Below are 19,189 nucleotides of genomic sequence, written 5' to 3'. Positions count from 1 at the left end.
GAAGAGTGACTAGAAACTCAACAGTTACTCTTTTAAAAGGAAAAACGCTACAACTGCAAATTGCCCATTTGTGCCCTACCCCGTTTTACTCAAGTGTCAGCAGTACCTACTGTCACGGATGACATCATGGCTGTCAGTTCGATCTCTGTATAGCATATGACTTTTGTATTGACTATTGATGCAAATATTTTATTAGTACCTAGCTATTGCATTTAGGTATGATTTGATTTGTTAATTTGTGCTTTAAATAAAGTTTATATTTTTACTAGCTTATGCTCGCGATTTCGTCCGCGTGGTCTACAAAATTTCAAACCCCTATTTCACCCCCTTAGGAGTTGAATTTTCAAAAATCCTTTCTTAGCGGATGCCTACGTCATAATAGCTATCTGCATGCCGAATTTCAGCCCGATCCGTCCAGTAGTTTGAGCTGTGCGTTGATAAATCAGTCAGTCAGTCAGTCAGTCAGTCACCTTTTCCTTTTATATATATAGATTAGACTAGTTTTTCTCGCGACTTCATTCGCGTAATATAATTTATAGCCTATATCACTCAGGGATAATGTAGCTATAGGTATATCACCGACAGAAACCCAACAGTTACTTTTTTCAAAAGGCAAAACGCTACAACTGCGAATTGCCCATTTGTGTCTTACCCCGTTTTACTCACGTTTCGGCGTAGTGTAAATACACGGATGACTTCATGGCTGTCAAGGTTTGATATCTGTATCGCTAATGACTTTTGTATTGACTATTGATGCAAATATTTTGTTAGCATTTATGATTTGATTTTGTTTTATTGTGCTTTTGAATGTGGTTTATTTTCATATCAATAGGTAGGTACCTACCTACCACTTCCAACATCACTAAAGTCTATTTTTTAGTCCCTAAAATGACAACTAGAAATGTCAAACAAGAATGATACCAGCTTAACAAAAATAGTGTTGTCCTCATGGTTCCGGTTCAGATTAAAATCTTCTAAATATATAAAAGGAAAAGGTGACTGACTGACTGACTGACTGAGCTATTAACGCACAGCTCAACAAGTGCAGATTGGCAGATTTCACACACCTTTGAGAATTTTGTCAAAGATGTGTATAGTCTGCCAATTCGCATTTGATCAGCGTGATGGAGTATGGCCTAAACCTCGTGCTCAGCACCTACCTACCTAGTAAGCTGGTGATGGGTTGAGATAAAACTAGATATAAAACCAATGTGGTGGACTATGGCCTAAACCTCGTGCTCAGTATTTACTAGTAAGCTGGTTGAGATGATTATGATGATATAAAATCCAAACTTAATCAATAACATTCGAACATGGGACCTTTAGTTATTGGCATCACTGAGCCACAGAGGTCGGTCTGATGTTGGCTCTTTCGATATAAGTTCGCCTGTTAAGTGTTGACGGGATATCTAATTATTTATTATTATTTATTAGCTACCTAACATAACTTTCACACCAAATGACAGAAAGTATAAACATTAAAGTCCGGTATTTATTCGTCCACGAGTCCAGTTTATAACGTAGGTAGGTACAGTTCTTGCAATTCACGAAGGCGAGTGGACTTTACTTGTGGTTACGTCGGATAGGTACACGGGCATTGCGTAAGTGTGCGTGCGTGTTGGACCAATCAGTCGCGAGCAAGCGCTCGCAAACGCACATAGTGTACCTTACTTATACCGATTACCGCACAAGCATGAGCCACTCGCCTTCGTGAATTGCAAGAACTGTACTTTAACGTAGCATAACGTTAATTTATTTTAAAAAGTTTTGATATTGTAGGTAATAGGTATAACGCATAAAAAATGAGTTCTCAAGCGCCATTTTTACTTTGTGTCAAATTTCATGTCAGACGTACGATTTTTAAAGGTGACATGACAGTTGACCCTGATTTTCAATATTGCAACCAGTATTAAGAGCGTAAAATAGGGTTATGTAGCGTACAAGGAGTTTAAGCCCATTTTTGACCCCTTAAATTTTGTAAATCCCTGCATTTACTTAAAAACTTATTTGTACTACATTGTAGGAAATTTTCTGTTTTATTACCAAATAAGACAACATTTTGCAATTTATTGATAGTTTGTTTCTTATTGCCTAAAATATCAAAAGACTATTATTCAATTTTCGATTTCGTGCAATCTTTGACATTTTTGACAATTTACACAAAAATATATATTTATTAAAGGAGAGGTCCTAAACTAGTACTATAGCAGATAAAAGTTTTCTATTTAGTATTTTTTACATTATAAAAATCCAAACCAAAAAATTATAATTTCACAAAATTACAGACATATAAAAGTGTCATTTTGGTGGATAATTTTTTATCATACGTAAATAAAATTAAATACTCACAAAAATATAACATATTTGCAATATACAAAGAAGAAGAAAATCTAAAATTAATTATTTTTAGTTTCCAAAAAATGAGCACACAGACAGGCATATTAAAACCTATAGTACGCGACAGGTCGAGATGGCAATCGTGGAGGGACCGCCCCGAGATGCACAGCCTCAGCGCTAACCCGGTGCGGGCGAGCGCGAGTGACGTGCGGGTGTGCGGGGCGCGTCCCCCCGCCTCATACCTCGATTGCCATCTCGACTCGACCTGTATAGACACGTCATGGCGCCAATTTCCCCGTTCCCAAGCTATAAGAATCGCATAACTTGCTAAAAAAACTTAAATTCTGAAAAAAGCTGTAGTAGCCACTTAAAAAGCACGAGCAAGCTCGTAAACTTCAAGCTTTATTGCGATTTTGACAGTTTTAAGCAAACGCTTTTGACTGGCTTTTAATTTTTTCAATCAATTAGATTATGAGCTTTCAGTATGATGTCTATGCGTCTGTGCATTCCGGGAATAGTCCTGAAATATATGATATGTTTTCTCCTGGAACCTTTAAAAATGTACTAGATTTTTAAAAATCCCGTGGGAACTCTTTGATTTCTCGGGATAAAAAGTAGCTTATGTCACTCTCCAGGTAGGTTAACTATACCCATTACCCATGCAAAAAATCAAGTCGATCCGTTGCTCCGTTGCGACGTGAATGATTGACAGACAAACCAATAAACTAACAAACAAACACACTTTCGCATTTATAATAAGGGTACTGATTAGGTAAGTATATTGTGTGAGGTCGATGATCTTTGTCAGCCCTAGCACAGACTACGGTCTATTTGGGCTGCAAATTGCAAACACCAGTTTCAGTTTTTATCTAGTGCTTTGGTCTAAATGTGTGGTGTAAAATGTTCACTTTTCATTAAATCTATTACCTACTTAAAAAAAATAGTGAGAGTCGTAACACCTTTCCCTTAATTACTGGCGGGTGTTAGGAGTTCTTGAGATTATAATGTGGTGGGCTCCCGCAAATCGGGGTATGAGGCAAGGGGTCGCCCCGCACACCCGCACGTCACCCGCGTTCGCCCGCACCGGGTTGGCGCGGGGGCTGTGCGGGTGCGCGGGGCGTTCCCTCCCCGATTGCCATCTCTACCTGTCGCGTACTATACCTACTTCTGTCCAGCATTAGATAATCCATGTAAACTTGTAAAGTGACTTACACATTAAAACAAAAAACGCGGCTGAAAATTTATTAAATCAGTAACATAACGTTTGATTTTTGATTTGAAGATTGCTTTAAAAAAAAAAATATTTCTGCGTGTAGTTAGTCTTCGACCCGCTCTCGATCAGGACACGTCCGCGCGCCTTTCTTACAATTTCTTTCTACACGCTAGCCGCCAGCCGCCCCGCAAGACGCATCCGCTGCCACCTGAGCCGCAGCTGAGCGTCAATTTACGCCTGTATGAAGAGCCCTTTACCCCCGCGCCAGTGCCACGCTGCGAGTGTCATGTTACTTCGGAAGCAAACACTATTGAGCTCTATTGGGATGGAAGTAAAAAATTGACAGATCGTAAAACAACACGTTGTTCCGGGAGATAAACGATTTTATTGTTTTACTAGTTGATGCCCGCGACTTCGTCCGCGTGGAATTAGGTTTTTTAAAAAACCCGTGGGAACTCTTAGATTTTCCGAGATAAAAGTAACCTATGTCACTCTCCAGGTCTTTATCTATACCCATGAAAAAAATCACGTCAATCAGTGCACCGTTGCGACGTGATTGAAGAATAGGTAAACCAACAAACCAATAAACCAACAAACAAACACACTTTCGCATTTAAAAATAGCTAACTAGTCACCTAGCATTTTTTAAAATAAATTTATAAAAATTACCCCGCGCCCCGTCTTTCAACTTTATAGTTGAACGACGTTGAGTAGGTAGTTGAATATTATATGTAGTTAATTAATTACCTACATGATAATCTAAAAATCACACTGTGAGTGAATTGAAATGTTATTTTTGGAATTTTGTTTTTTTTTAATTAAAATCCTTCTAAGCTGTAAGTTACTACTAGCGCCATCTAGTGTCATATAAAAAAAGTATTTAAACTTTTACCGCCACCTAGTGTGGAGTAGCAGTACCACTTCGTAAAATTTACGAGCTAGTTTTATACGATTCTAATAGATGTCGCCTCAAACACAGTTCAAGCTAATTCACATAGATGGCGTTACAGGGGAAACCTTTAAATAGTATTTAGAATTAGAGCTAGATGGCGCTACGATATAATTTTATTTATGAGAATAAAGCAGTGATTTTTATGAACCTTCCACGAATATTTTTCTAGTATTTTTTTCGGCAAAAAATTTTTGAATTTGGGAAGACTTTAAAAATTCTACTTATAGCTATTAGAAAAGATAATTCTATCTAATACAAATAGAAATAGTTTTTTAAAAAAAGAATCTTTTCACTGATTCGGGGGAACGCCCAGGAATTAGCCAAGGCACCAAACGGTTGCTCTTTTCAAATAGATAGGTAGGTACATTATTTAATTTGCAATAATAATAAGTTTATATTCTGCCGATACACACATCCTTGGGTTCTCAGGTGCAGTAAATGAAACACATTTTGTTGATTTAGTAAAAAATACGTGTAGGTTCTATAGTATACTATGAGTTGCAAATTGCAAGATCTGCCCCACAAATCGCTATCTGATTAATTGTCCTATAATTGACTAATCATGGATAGAAACATTTCCGATTCTGCCGAGTCATTCCGGTGTATCGCAAAGGCGGATCGATCCGAATCATTCGAGTAAAATAATCGAATGAATCGATTGTTCTAAGTGCCCGCCCGCGGTGGGTGGCCCGATTTCTCGATGTGATTAGTAAATTGATGATAAATAGATAATTGGATGTCACGTTTTCTTATAATTACAAACCATAGCGTTCCTTAGAGCGAGCTTGTTCCGAATTTTTTATCATTTACAAGAGATCAATTTGTGGATTTTATCTAATTTGTATCTACGGGACTTGCAACGAAACAATCGGAAGAACTAAACGAAAGAAAAAAGATGGTTCCTAAAGTAATTAATTATTACCAATTTTATTTTAAAAACTAGCTTATGCTCGCGACTTCGTCCGCGTGGACTACACAAATTTCAAACCCCTATTTCACCCCCTTGGGAGTTGAATTTTCAAAAATCCTTTCTTAGCGGATCTCTACGTTATAATAGCTATCTGCATGCCAAATTTCGACCCGATCCGTCCAGTAGTTTGAGCTGTGCGTTGATAGATCAGTCAGTCAGTCAGTCAGTCACCTTTTCCTTTTATATATTTAGATAGAAGATAGATAATATGTAGATTTTCGAAAATATTGAAGAAAATAGTGTCACTCTATAAAAGTGAGTACACTTAGGTAATTTCAACAGCGATGAAATCTGTTACGGAAGCTCACAAGTCACAATATACATACATACAAATTACAAACATACAACCTTGAATACATGACGTAGATACATAGTAGGTGCACTCTTTTTTTGGCCAAGTGTGAGTCGGGCAGGAAGGCTTTCGTCCCATCGTACAAAAAATAACACTTTTTAATTTTTTTTTAATTTTCATGGTGGTAATTTTGAAATTGTCAGCATTTGTTGTTATAGTGGCAATAGAATAGGAATTTCAGGTCTCTACCTATAATGGTTCACGAGATACAACCCTCTGACAGACAGATGGATGGACGGATAGACGGATGGACAGCGGAGTCTTAGTAATATGGTTCCGTTGGTACTCTTCGGGTTCGGATAACGGAACCCTAAAAAGCTACACGTAAGCAGGTAGGTAAGTAAATAATAAAAGGCGTATTCCTCTCAGAAACAATAAAAAATTAATTTGCTTTTAAAGCTCTTAATTCTAGTTATTGTAAGTTTAAGCTGAGTAATAACATTTTTATTTCTTTCTGATTGAGATGTCACTGGCTGGTTAAAGATGTTTAAATACTTATTAGTGACAGATAGGACACGAATCATGAAAAAGGGGCCGAAGGGAAGCACAGTCGACAAAAGAGTTTTATAACATTACCGTGGTTTTGGCCAAAGTGGGTACCATCTATCAATGAAACAGATTTTTGGGATTAGGACTGATATCTAAATCTCAACAAATAAAATAAAGTTGCTACCCGCTGTCTGTATGTACCTACGCTTAGATCTTTTAAACTACGCAACGGATTTTAATGCGGTTTTCCACAACATATTATAGAGTGGTTCAAGAGGATGGTTATTATAGTTTAATAATGTTCTTTGTTAATTTAAATGTTGGAATAAATCAAGCCGATATCGTCGCCCGAATTTGATGTCGTCTGTCCACCTAGTGGGAGGTCTTCCAGCACTGCGCTTTCCGGTGGGAGGTCACCATTCTAGCACCTTGGGACTCAACGTCTTTCAGTTTTTATCGGTCTTAAAAATGTAATACAAGGAAATTTTACCCTGTGGAGTGCGCATAGAAACTTGTGGGAATTTAGAGAATACTTAGACTAAATTTTATTAGAAGAAATAGATTAGGTACATCTGATTTCACAAAAGGTAAATAAAGAGTACGGACTTCCAAAAAAGAGTATCATTTATTTTATGTTTAAAAAAAATGCACAATGAAAAACTCGTGTAACGTAACCTCAAAACACTTCTCAGAACAGCTTGTGACATGACATTGACATAATGACATTATATTAACAGTAAATAGTTGACTTTTTTTGTTATGATAATGGGTTTGCATAATATTACATGACTGGTACTAGTATAGCAAACATTGTGTAAAAAGAATATTTTTGCATACTCTATTAGTGTTATAGATTACGCTTACATGATATATAGTACAATACTCTATTTTAGAGTACGGTTGGCAACCCTATCTTGGACGGTAAACAGCCGCTCTATATTTACAGGTACTCTCTATGGCGTGCACTAATTGAGAAATTTAGTTTTATATCTTGAAATACGACCTCCTTTGTCTGTGGTGCCGCCGGGAGCCATAATCTCGGTAATTTGGCTTAAGGCTAAACTAATTTAAAGGATAAGACTTGAAATATATTCTGGAGGCTACCCAAATGCTACCTAATAGATATTTTTTTTTGTATTTTATTGGCTAATGAATTTGCCGCCGTATTTTATTCACTATAAATAGCTGAGCTAATGCCATCATCATCATCATGATCAACCCATCGCCGGCTCACTACAGAGCACGGGTCTCCTCTCAGAGAGAAGGGTTCTGGCCATAGTCTACTACGCTGGCCATGTGCGGATTGGTAGACTTCACACACCTTTGAGAACATTATGGAGAACTCTCAGGCATGCAGGTTTCCCCACGATGTTTTCCTTCACCCTTAAAGCAAGTGATATTTAATTGTGTACTTAAAACGCACATAACTCCGAAAAGTTAGAGGTGCATGCCCGGGATCGACCCCCGACCTCCGATTAGAAGGCGGACGTCTTAACCACTAGGCTATCACAGCTTATTAAATATTACCTCTACCCAATTACACCTTACACAATTAAATAAAAAATATTCCCATGAAAAAATGTTAAAATACCAGAGAGACGCGATTTCTCAAGAATTCTCAGAAATAAATTCCCAAAAAAATCACAAAACGCTCCTTCGCCACCATCATATTTTACACTAATTATGAAATGTCAGAAATTAAATCAATTTATTCTTGCCGATCGCTTTTTATACAATAACAGCAGAGACATAAAATGTTACATCGAAGTAACAGATAGGATAAAGGAAAGAATGAAATAAGTCACAAAAAGCCATTTGGCTACTTTTTACTTTAGTTTCAATTCAAATGCTAATCTATCTGTATAAAAGAAAAAGCTAACTGACTGACTGATCTATCAACGCGCAGCTATTATGACGCAGACGCCGCTAAGAAAGGATTTTTAAAAATACAACTCCCAAGGGAGTAAAGCGTGGGTTTGAAATTTGTGCAAGTAGTCCACGTTAACGAAGTCGCGGGAATACGCTAAGAAGAATAAAATTATTCTCACACTACTTTTTGTTTTTTGAGAAATAAGTATATGTAATCCCCGGCATTTAGTCTGTTGTCTTTGTGATCTGTTTTGGCTGAAAAGATTTTATTCAAATTTTTTCTCACTTTGAAGATAAATAATGTTTCCGATAGCCGCTCTAAACTTTTTTTAAATTGACCTAAATATCTTAGTTTTTTGTACAATAACAATAAATAATGTCACCCAGCAGGTGAGGAGAGGTCCTTTTGTAACAGACAGACAAAAAAACGTCACTTTATGCGTTGTGATTTGGTCAGTTTTATCTTTAACATAATTTACTTCTATGGAGTAGCGTGAAATAGTTCATTGGGATACATCTACAGAGTGGGTAAAACCACCTTGTGTACCGTTCGATATAACAAAACTGAAGATATCTTACTTTTCTTCCATTATCCATTATACACAATCACATTTTACTTTAAAAAAGTGGTTATATTGGATATAAATTGACTAATTTCAGAACAGAAATAGGTAGGTACTTTTGTATTCCTAAAGTTAATCAATCAATTTTCTTATCTATTAAGTTGTTAATTAGTTTATGCCCGCGACTTCTTCCGCGTGGACTACACAAATTTCATACTCTGTTTTACCCCTTTAGGTATTGGGTTTTCAAAAATTCTTTCTTTAGCGGATGTCTAAGTCATAATAGCTATCTGTATACCAAATTTCAGCCCGATCCGTTCAGTTTGAGCTGTGCGTTGATAGATCAATCAGTCAGTCAGCTTTTCCTTTTATATATTTAGATTCTAATTGCATTGCAAAATTTGCATGCTGTAGCCGCCTATAATTGGAATTGCATTAAAACCTGACACCTGGGACTTGAATAATGTAATTTTTTTGGTGGTTCAATAAAATAAAAACTATAAAAATCAGGTTTAGTTCTGATCTTCACATATTCTTTTAAGTTAAGACTAGCGTTTGGCCGAAATCAGCGTTCAGACTTGCTGGTAAATGGTGATTTGAATGACAAAGCGAGCTTGCCTAGATGCTACCTATTCACTTGATAGTGGCCTAAATATTTGCCTTATTCAAAAAAAATTTACATTTTCAAATTGTAACACAATGTTTTATTTAAATACTAGATGCCCCGGCGAACTTCGTACCGCCTAACAGTCAATTATTTTTCAGGATTTTTTTTAAAAAATTTCTCCGTAAGAAATGGCCTCGTACTTCAAGGAATATTATGAAAAAAGAGTTAACGAAATCGGTTCAGCTGATCTCGAGATTTGCGATCAGCAACAAATTCAGCGATTCATTTTTATATAAGTAAGTATAGAGATTAAATATTTTCTGCTGTTAGACACATCTAAGTCGATTACACACCGTAACAGCAACTCGATATCTATACTACCCAAGGGGTCAGGTAAAGGCGTTTTTTACCAATTTTTTTGGTAGCGACCGGAGTCAAGATCGTTAAGTGAAAAAGGACCAGTTTCGGTCCTTTTGTGGAGAGTCGTCCACTCCGCCGGTAGCCGCCGGTACTACATATTATCAACTAATTAATCGGGCTGTTTTCACGAGCGAATTTTAAGGGAGCCCCGGCCCTGACTACTTAATCAAGTGATTTTTTATCTGGCGATTTGACGTATGATAAACGGGAACTTTTCTCTACGTGATAAAATCAGAAATGAGGAGATCCATACAAGCTATAAGTCCCGCAAATTGCTATTGCGCTGGAACCATGTCTCATTACATCGAAATGACGTAATTTTGACGTCAGCCGAAATATAAATATACCATCAGCTCGAAACCAGTCTAGTGCTGACGTCACTAAAATGGCGGCTACGCTTATTAGCAATTTGCGGGACTTATAAACCCAAAGTCTTCTAACAGTGGGTGTTGCCAGTGATGACAAATATTATGTTGTATAGAAGCAGGCGTAACTTTGCGGAAGTCCATGATATACAATGAATCAAAAGCTTAATTTGCTGTAATCCGCTGAAACAGGTCGAATCTGTATGATGCAACATGCGAAATGCAAACTGCTAATGCTGATGCAGGAAAAGCAGCCACTCGGCAAGCAATACGCACCACCACCACGCAGCACCACACAAATCCCAAACACACTCGACGCACGTTTCGCCCCGACACCGCAGCATCCTCAGGAGATGTACACCTTACAATGCACAATTGCAATTGCAATGGATCAGAGATATGTTTGCTAGCTATGGGCATCATAAGAAAGCTCAGAGTCACTCAGCGGGCGATGGAGAGAGCTAAGTATCTATGCTTAGAGTTTCTCTACTCTACGCGATCAAATTACAAATGAGGAAATCTGTAGGAGAACCAGAGTAAGTAACCCACGTAGCTCAACGGGTTAGGTTTTTTTTTTTTTCGTTCGAGGAGGAGGAAAATCCTCATGGATGCCTCCGGCATGCCCGACTCCACAATGGCCTACGGACTAAAAACCTCCTCCCCGCCCTCCGCTCTATCTTTCAGGTAAAACCTTTGCATTGCATCTGAAAGATGGCTGTCGGGTTCAGTCTGAACGGGTTGGGTTGCTAAATCCAAAGTTTTCGAACAATGCGTGTTACCAGTGATGACAATTATGGATCAGAGACATTGTCGCTAACTAAGAAAGCCCAGGCCCCTGAGTCACTCAGCGGGCGATGGAGAGCGCTATGCTTGGAGTTTCTCTAAGTGCTCAAATCCGTAGGAGAACCAGAGTAACCGACATAGGTCAACGGGTTGCAAAGCTGAAGTGGGCAATCGGCAGGGTAGTTTGAAAAACCGATAGATTTTGGGGTCCCAAAAGGCTAGAATGACGACCTTGCACTGGAAAGCACAGCGGTGGTAGACAGCGTAGGTGGTGGTGACGACCTCCCTGGCGCAGTGGTAAGCACTGTGGTTTTATAAGTGGGATGTCCCGGGTTCGATTTTTGGCTGTGGTTTGGAATTTTATAATTTCTAAATTTCTGGTCTGGTCTGGTGGGAGGCTTTGGCCATGGCTAGTTACCACCCTATCGGCAAAGCCGTGTCGCCAAACGATTTAGCGTTCCGGTACGACGCCGTATTGAAACCAAAGGGGCATGGGTTTAATAAAAACTGCCATACCCCTTCCAGGTTAGATCGCTACCATCTTAGACTGCATCATCACTTACCACCTGGTGAGATTGCAGTCAAGGGCTAACTTGTATCTGAATAAAAAAAAGACTTCTTAGGTATGTACAAAAGAATCCTTTACAGCATTCTTAATTTTTTCCATAAGATATTGTTACCATAAAAAGATATTAAAATTAATTATGTGAATGAATTTTTATGAGGGTCCGCTTACAGGTCGTTAATCATGTATTGTCAACGATACTCTAATGTGCTATGCTCGATTTTGTTACAAGTCGATATTTCTCTATCCTATGCCCCAACATTTTTCTAAAGTTCTACCCCATAGCTTTTTTCCATGGCTTTGCCCGTGAGACTGCAGTTGATTGAACATAGACTGTATATGTCTATATCTGTATAGTACGTATAATATATAGTACTAGCCGCGACTTCGTCTACGTCTGTCGTGGACTACACAAATTTCAAACCCCTATTTCACCCTCTTAGGAGTTAAATTTTCATAAATCCTTCTACGTCGTAAGAGCTATCTGCATGCCAAATTTTAGCCCGATCCGTCCAGTTGTTTGAGCTGTGCGTTGATAGATCAGTCAGTCAGTCAGTCACTTTTTCCTTTTATATATTTAGATTTGTCTACCTGAAGCTTCTAATCAATACTATAATATTGGTACACCAGTATAGTGACGTGATAGTCTACGCTGTCGAGCAAAAGAAAGCTTAGCACAGACTTTGTATGTATAAGCCAGAACTTCTATTTGACCTAAAAGAAAGCTAGATTTCAGTAGGCGTCACGTAAAAATATACCTAGAATCTAGATGATAGTCGCGACAACGTGGCTGCGCTATAGTAGGTATTTATTCTAGGACAATACTTACTTAGCTAAGGTACAAGAAGTTTTACAAATAGGTTACATACCTTTTCCATTCCTCTCGCTGCAATCACACATTCTTCTTACGAGACGAATAATTGCCCGAACGAACCATTTAGTAAGACAAATCTTACTGTCTATAGATTGTACCAATTCGCGGCCGTATAGAAGCCCACAGACAGACGTGAAATAAAACACTCAACTAATCGGGATCTTTCGTTTTTATTTCACTCTCCTCATCGTTCTCTGCCTTCACTCCACTCCCTTCGCCTCCAGCCAGTTCCTTAGCCTTCATATGTGCCATGAATGTAGTCCACACGAAACTGGCAACACTCACGAACACTATCCTGTTCTTCTCCGAGACGAGGTAGAAGTTGATAGTCTGCGCTGTCGGCCAGAAGATTGCGCCCACTTTGTACGTAGGCCAGAACTTTTCTTTGACCTAAAAGAAAGCTAGAGTACGGTACACGTCACGTAAAAGACCTAGAGTCTAGATGATAGTCGCGACAATGTGGCTGCTCATGATTAGGTATTACTTAGGTATACATATAGAATAGAATGGAATAGAACATATTTTTATTCAAGTAAACTTTTACAAGTGCTTTTGAATCATCAACTAGTTTAATTTACCACTGGTTCAGAATGACCTACCGAGAAGAACCAGCAAGAAACTCGGCGGTTGCTCTTTTCAAGTGATCAGTTTACAATATTATACCTACTCTACGGGCAGCGGTACGCGCGGCCCGCAGTCAAAACCCCGGCGCGTGCGCGAACGGACTCCCTTGAAAAAGGACCCCGGATGGGTTCGAAACTAGTCGGGCTAACGTCGACTAAACACGTGAGTACAGCCGGGACAGATATTATTTAGAATGGAAATCACTCACGGTAGTTTAAACGCTAAAAAAGTTATTTCTTTCTTACCTCATTGACGCAGGTGTGTAACGGCTTCATTTCTAGAAGACTCATCCCGAAGAAGAAGTACGCCATCGCTACAGGGGAATATGACACTTGTTCAACCAAGGCTCGCATTACAGCTGTAAACAAAAAATATAAATCCTTTTAATCCAGCCCGGATTTTTTCCATGGGATAGGGAACTGTTTGATTTTCTGGTCTATGCCACTCTCCAGGTCTTTAACTTTCGATTCGATTCTATTTAATCCCTTCACTGTCCTATCGCGGACAATTATAACGCATTCATACTTTACCCTTCTCAATGCATTTGGAACAACCTCAGATTGCTTTACATTTTGAAATGTCTTTTGAGAAGCTGCAGCAGTTTTACTGCACAAGATTCATCTTGAAAAGTTATTTCTTTTCTTTGGCCCATCTCTAGCTCTCTATTTTGCACAGGTGGTGCTACTTTTTGAAACGGCATCGCCTTTTTTTCTTTGACTTGGTTCTGGGTCCTTTATTTCGACTTCAACTTTAACTACTTCAACTATATCCATGCAAAAAATTACATCGATCCGCTGCTCCGTTGTGGTGTGATTGAAGGACAAACCAACAAACAAATAGGTACATTTTTGCATGACGTGGGCGGTGATGATGTCCGCTACTTCGTTCGCATGTATTTAGTTTTTTACCGTGGTAACTTTTATAATAAATTCAATGGGCAACTCTTTGTTTTCCGGGATAAAAAGTAGCTTATGCCTGTCTCCAGGATGGAAGCTATCTCTGTAGGTAGGTCAAATGGGACGTGAGAAGCTAGCAGACAGACAAATAGACCGACAGACACACTTTTGCATTTATTAATTTAGTGTGGATACATTGCATTATTATGTACTGTGTGTGGGATCTCTTGATAAAAACCCCTAATAAAATTTTTGGCCCGACCTGGGACTCGAATCTGGGACCGAATCTAGTGGTTACACTAGCCAACGAGTTAAAAAAGCATATGTCTCAACCTGTAGTCAAATTCTTCCCTCTAAAGAACTTGCCGCTATATTTCATCCAGCTATAAAACACTGGCGCCATAAAGAACGTCCCGAAGACGCCAAAGCGGGCAGCTCGCGCCCAATCAGCGTCTCCCACGCTGGTCCCACTCTCTATGTACTCCTGGACGAGGCTGCAAGTCGGCCAGATCACAGCGTAGGACACCATGCCACGGATGAGGGGAAACTGGAGGGGTAGACTAAACACTTTTGTTAGAATTGCCATTTTTCCGTTTTTGTTGTTATTATTGTGTTCTTGACATTACTTTGACAGTCCTGTTAAATGAGTCATATGCATAAGACCGATGAAAACTTTGAAAATTATTTTGATAGCATGTATTGCATGTAGGCATTTAGGTTAAAGCCGGCCAAGTGTGAGTCAGCTTCGTGAACCGAAGGTTCCGTACCATCATACAATAAGTAACACTTTTTAGTTTTATTGGTTTTCATGGCGGTCATTTTGAGACCGCTGACAGACAGACGGACGGACGGACGGACAGCGGAGGCTTAGTAATAGGGTCCCGTTATGGCGTACGGAACCCTAAAAAATAGCCAAGTGCGAGTCGAACTCGCGCACAGAGGGTTCCGTACATTTAAAGGATACTTTGTTGCTTAAATTATTTAACCAGGAAAATCAAAGCGTTCGCTCGGGATTTTCAAAAACCTAATTCCACGCGGACAAAGTCACGGGTATCATCTACTTAGTATAATAAAAATAATTTAAACAAAATTGTACGATTCTCTCAACCAAAAGTAACTAGTCAGGGTCATAAAAATATTTTTATTTTTTGTTTAAAAAAATCATTAATAAAGATGTTTCGTGTAGGCGGACCCCGACCCAGTCAATTTTAATTTCTACCTGACAAATAACCGAATTGTCTGTTACAAAATTATTTATTCCTCCCAAAACTCTAAGTTACACGATTATAATACTTAGCTTCACAAGAATAAGAGTTGTAACTTTTGTATTTGAATGCAAATAAATGGAATATCCCAAATGGCAGTATTATAAGTTATTGTTTCATTCCCGCAGTTGTTAGATGGAAGACTATAATTAAAATTAAAAATTATTGTGATTGGTTTTAGCAAATTGCAAATTGGATTTTGAAATTATATTTCAATTATAATATTACATGCTTTTTTAACGGATTTCCTATTAAATAGGTAGATATAAGGTGTTATGATTTATTGTATAGGTAGGTAGGTAGTTTATTTTTTTAGATTTAGGACACTTTATTGTCTTGGGCTTAAACACGTAAAACTTATCTCCTCACGTGCCATTTTAACTTTTTGTGGCAGATTTCATGTCAAAAGTCCTTATTTTAGTCCTTATTTTAAAGGTGGTATCGTACTTTTGACATGACAGTTGCTCCACGGAGTTAAAATGGCACGTGAGGAGACATGTTTTACGGACAATGCGATCTGACAGTGAACCCAACTCCAGAAAGGCTAAAGTGCTAGATAAATCGCGTCGCTTACGCGTTTCTGCGAGACCGCTTATGCGATATGTTTATCTTTTAAGCTAGCTAACGAAAACTATGTAGCTGTGATAGCCTAGTAGTTAGGACGTCTGCCTTCTAATCGGAGGTCGGGGGTTCGATCCCGGACACGCACCTCTAACTTTTCGGAATTATGTGCGTTTTAATTATCTAATTAAATATCACTTGCTTTAACGGTGAAGGAAAACAACGTGAGGAAACCTGCCTGCCGATGCCTGAGAGTTCTCCATAATGTTCTCAAAGGTGTGTGAAGTCTACCAATCCGCACATGGCCAGCGTGGTAGACTATGGCCAAAACCCTTCTCACTCTGAGAGGAGACCCGCGCTCTCTAGTGAGCCGGTGATGGGTTGATCATGATGATGATGATGATGATATTATTCTGTGTTTAAGCCAGCTAAGGAAAAAAGTAAAGTACTTATAGTATAAGTCCCCGCAAATTGGTATTGGGCTGGCACCATGTCTCATTAACATCGTCATTTTGAGGTCATTTGACGTTTATTTAAGTAAAAATATACCATCATGCATCAGCTCGAAACTTCAGTCTAGTACTGACGTCACTAACACGACGGCCACGCGCATTAGCAATTTGCGGGACTTAGGTATAGCTACTAGCTAGGTACAGCGGGGTGTCATGTGTAAAGGGTGAAGATGTAAAACAGCCGTAAAGCACGCGAACAAACAAAGGCGTCACCATTAAAAGCATATAAAGTGTGATGATCGTTTAGGAAGCTGTTTATTTCAAGATGTGCAGTGTTAACTGATTTGTAGAGCGGATTGCGCGAGATCGAATAGAAAAGAGTAGTATATTAGATAGTGGCCGCGACTTCATCCGCGTGGGTTTATATTTTTAAACCATGGGAACCCCTTTTTTTTAGCGCTGGGAAATCCGTTTACGCATCCCCCCTTCCTAGAAGCCAGCCAATTAACCAGCCAACCAACCTGGAGGGAAGGTATGTGGGACTCGACGGCCGAGAGACGACCGGAATACCCACAAAAACCCAGCGGCGCTCCTGCGCGTCGCCTGGCGACTGGGTCACGGGAACACCGAAGCAATCAACCGCGACCCAGGCAGCGACCCCGCTTACGAGGTCCCCACTCCCCACACCGCACGTCCGAGGCGCACCGACGAAGTGTGTCGGAGCCCAACGGGCGACAACTGCAGACCCTGCGCACGTCGCCAGCGTCCCATCCTCCGCTTCCATCCGTCCACTGTGCCCTCTGCTAGCTCGGACCGTGATCGTGGACCAGTGGGTGTTTGAGGAAGGATCCGGACCGCGGGGCACGCGGGGATCTGCGTGTTGTGTACGTCTGCCCCAGAAAGGGGAGAAAGACCAATTAGGGACAAGGACAGGAACGAAAGAATTTGTAGGGAGTCAAGAAGGCGCCCCGGGAAAGAGCCACCGAGCAAGTACCGAACGGGCGCCCTCCCGCGTTTCGGCCCATATAACCGCGAGGTTGGTGGGGCCATGGGAGGTGGTGGGTTGTGCCCTCTGCTAGCCAGAGGGCCACGCGGATACCGTAGGTAAGTATAAGTATGGCATCATTGAAGATGGGAGAGACTTCTCATTTTCAAATACGTGTCGCTCTGACCGTTCTACATCTGTTTCAGCACTATATAAAGCTAGTAAAGAGGCGCTAGACGTGGCGGGTCGCGGGCGCCACTTCGGAGCTTTTTGTCAAAACGGAAGAGTATTTTGAGACGTTTCACCGACGCTGTTAGCGCTTCTTAATAGACGAGAGTAGATGTGGTTACATGGCTTCTAACTTACAATGTAGTCTAGATATATAAAAGGAAAACTTGACTGACTGATCTGTCATCGCACAGCTCAAACTATTGGTGGGTCGGGCTGAAACGAGATGGACAAAATTTGCCACAGGCTGAATTATGTCTATCACAAACTTAATACCACGACTGCAAAACAACATGTGACTTTTTTTTCCTTAAAATAGAAGATTTTTACTATTAAATGGCACATATATGTAATCTCTGTACATTTACCAAACGGCACATATATCATCATCTCTGTACATTCTGGGGCACGCGTCCATACAATTTTTGTCCATCTCCTTTGGCATGCAGATGTACGCTACCAAGCGCCCAATGTGTATAGTACACTGTACACGGCAGAAAGTAATACACATCGGCCTATAAGAATGACATTTCGACTTTGCTGATCGTTGTCTCTGTCACTCATACCTATATGACGTTTTGTCGGTCTCAACGACAGTGACAATGCTCTACAAATTCGCTTTCTCTGCTGCGTACTGTACAAGGTTTAATTACCAGTAGCGGGTGGCGGATACAGCAGTGCGATTAGTTGATTTTAGCTCATTTAGGCTTTCCATAAATTCAAACCGCGTTTTATAAAATGCGTGTAAAAAAAGACTATAAAATATGTACTGTAAAAAATGTAGCTAGAACCATTTTTGTCTGAATTGTCGCAGCTGAGCGGTGATTCTCTTGTTAGTTTATCAACGATAACTTTTGATAATAGTTTGACTTCGTTCAAAGAAAAACAACTCCTATATAACTTCAAAAAGTCAATAGCTGACTTAAAATAACCAACTAATACAAATATACACTTACATCTAAAGGTTTTCATAAAAAATTGTAATATTGAATTCAATTTTTTCTGTGAATAACGTCGCAATGTAAGACCACCGCTATTTAGAAAAAAAAAACATAAAAAGCGAGTCGTTTTGAAACGCGGCGCATGCGTTAATTACGTGTGGCGGAAACAGCGCGATTAGTGGCTTTTAGCTCATTAATGGCTTTCCATAACTTAAGCCGAGGCGTTTGCTACCCGGCCGCGGCGATCATCACGTTACTTTATATTATAGATCTATATTAGGTGTATCTATAGATCTACTAAATGATGCCCTCAAGTTCGTTGTTTATGTTTTAAAAATTCCGTTGGAAATCTTTGATTTTCCGAGATAAAAAGTAGCCTATGTTATTTTCCAGGTCTTTATACCGATGCGAAAAACTCACATCAATCCGTTGCTCCGTTGCGTTGGTTGTGATTGAATGACAAAACAACAAACAAACACACTTTCGCATTTATAATAAGGATAGTGGATAAAAAGTAGCCTATGTCACTCTCCCTCTTTAACTATACCCAAAAATCACTTCAAGCCGTTGCTTCGATGCGACATGATTGAAGGAAAAACCAACAAACAAACAAATCAATCATCAAACAAACACACTTTCGCATTCATAATAATAGTAGTGATATATTTTTTATTCTAACTATATATTTTTGTTAAGTGCTTATTTTTATGATATTATTTTTTGTCCGTCTTCAGTGTGCAAGCTCTCTCTTTTAGGTTGAAATTCCGTGCGAAATTTTTGATTTTCCGGACAAAAATTAGCGTGAGACCGTTTTCGGGATGTAAGCTATCTCTGTACCTTTTGTCTAAACGGGTTAAATGGATAGACCGTGAAAAGGT

General features: G+C 39.4%; 1 protein-coding gene across 1 annotated transcript; it reads right to left on the bottom strand.

Moving 5' to 3' along the window:
- Nucleotides 1-12,509: 12,509 nt before the first annotated feature.
- LOC117993448 (mpv17-like protein 2) lies at nt 12,510-14,486 on the bottom strand. The gene is made up of 3 exons (XM_034981247.2): nt 14,213-14,486; nt 13,229-13,341; nt 12,510-12,749 (listed from the first exon to the last, which is right to left on the bottom strand). Exons 1-3 carry the CDS (start codon nt 14,463-14,465, stop codon nt 12,510-12,512), a joined length of 606 nt encoding a protein of 201 aa, XP_034837138.1. The 5' UTR covers nt 14,466-14,486.
- Nucleotides 14,487-19,189: the final 4,703 nt, after the last annotated feature.

This window comes from Maniola hyperantus, chromosome 24, assembly GCF_902806685.2.
Source record: "Maniola hyperantus chromosome 24, iAphHyp1.2, whole genome shotgun sequence".
Taxonomy (NCBI): domain Eukaryota; kingdom Metazoa; phylum Arthropoda; class Insecta; order Lepidoptera; family Nymphalidae; genus Maniola; species Maniola hyperantus.
The sequence above is the reverse complement of the archived record's forward strand: the minus strand, read 5'-3'. Positions and strand labels throughout refer to the sequence as shown.

Excerpts from the sequence above, each read along its gene's own strand:
- LOC117993448 (XM_034981247.2), bottom strand. The coding sequence starts at position 14,465 with ATGGCAATTCTAACAAAAGTGTTTAGTCTACCCCTCCAGTTTCCCCTC. Across the intron at positions 13,342-14,212 it reads AGGGAAGAATTTGACTACAG|CTGTAATGCGAGCCTTGGTT; the intron begins GTTGAGACATAT and ends TTTTGTTTACAG. Across the intron at positions 12,750-13,228 it reads TACACACCTGCGTCAATGAG|GTCAAAGAAAAGTTCTGGCC; the intron begins GTAAGAAAGAAA and ends GCTTTCTTTTAG.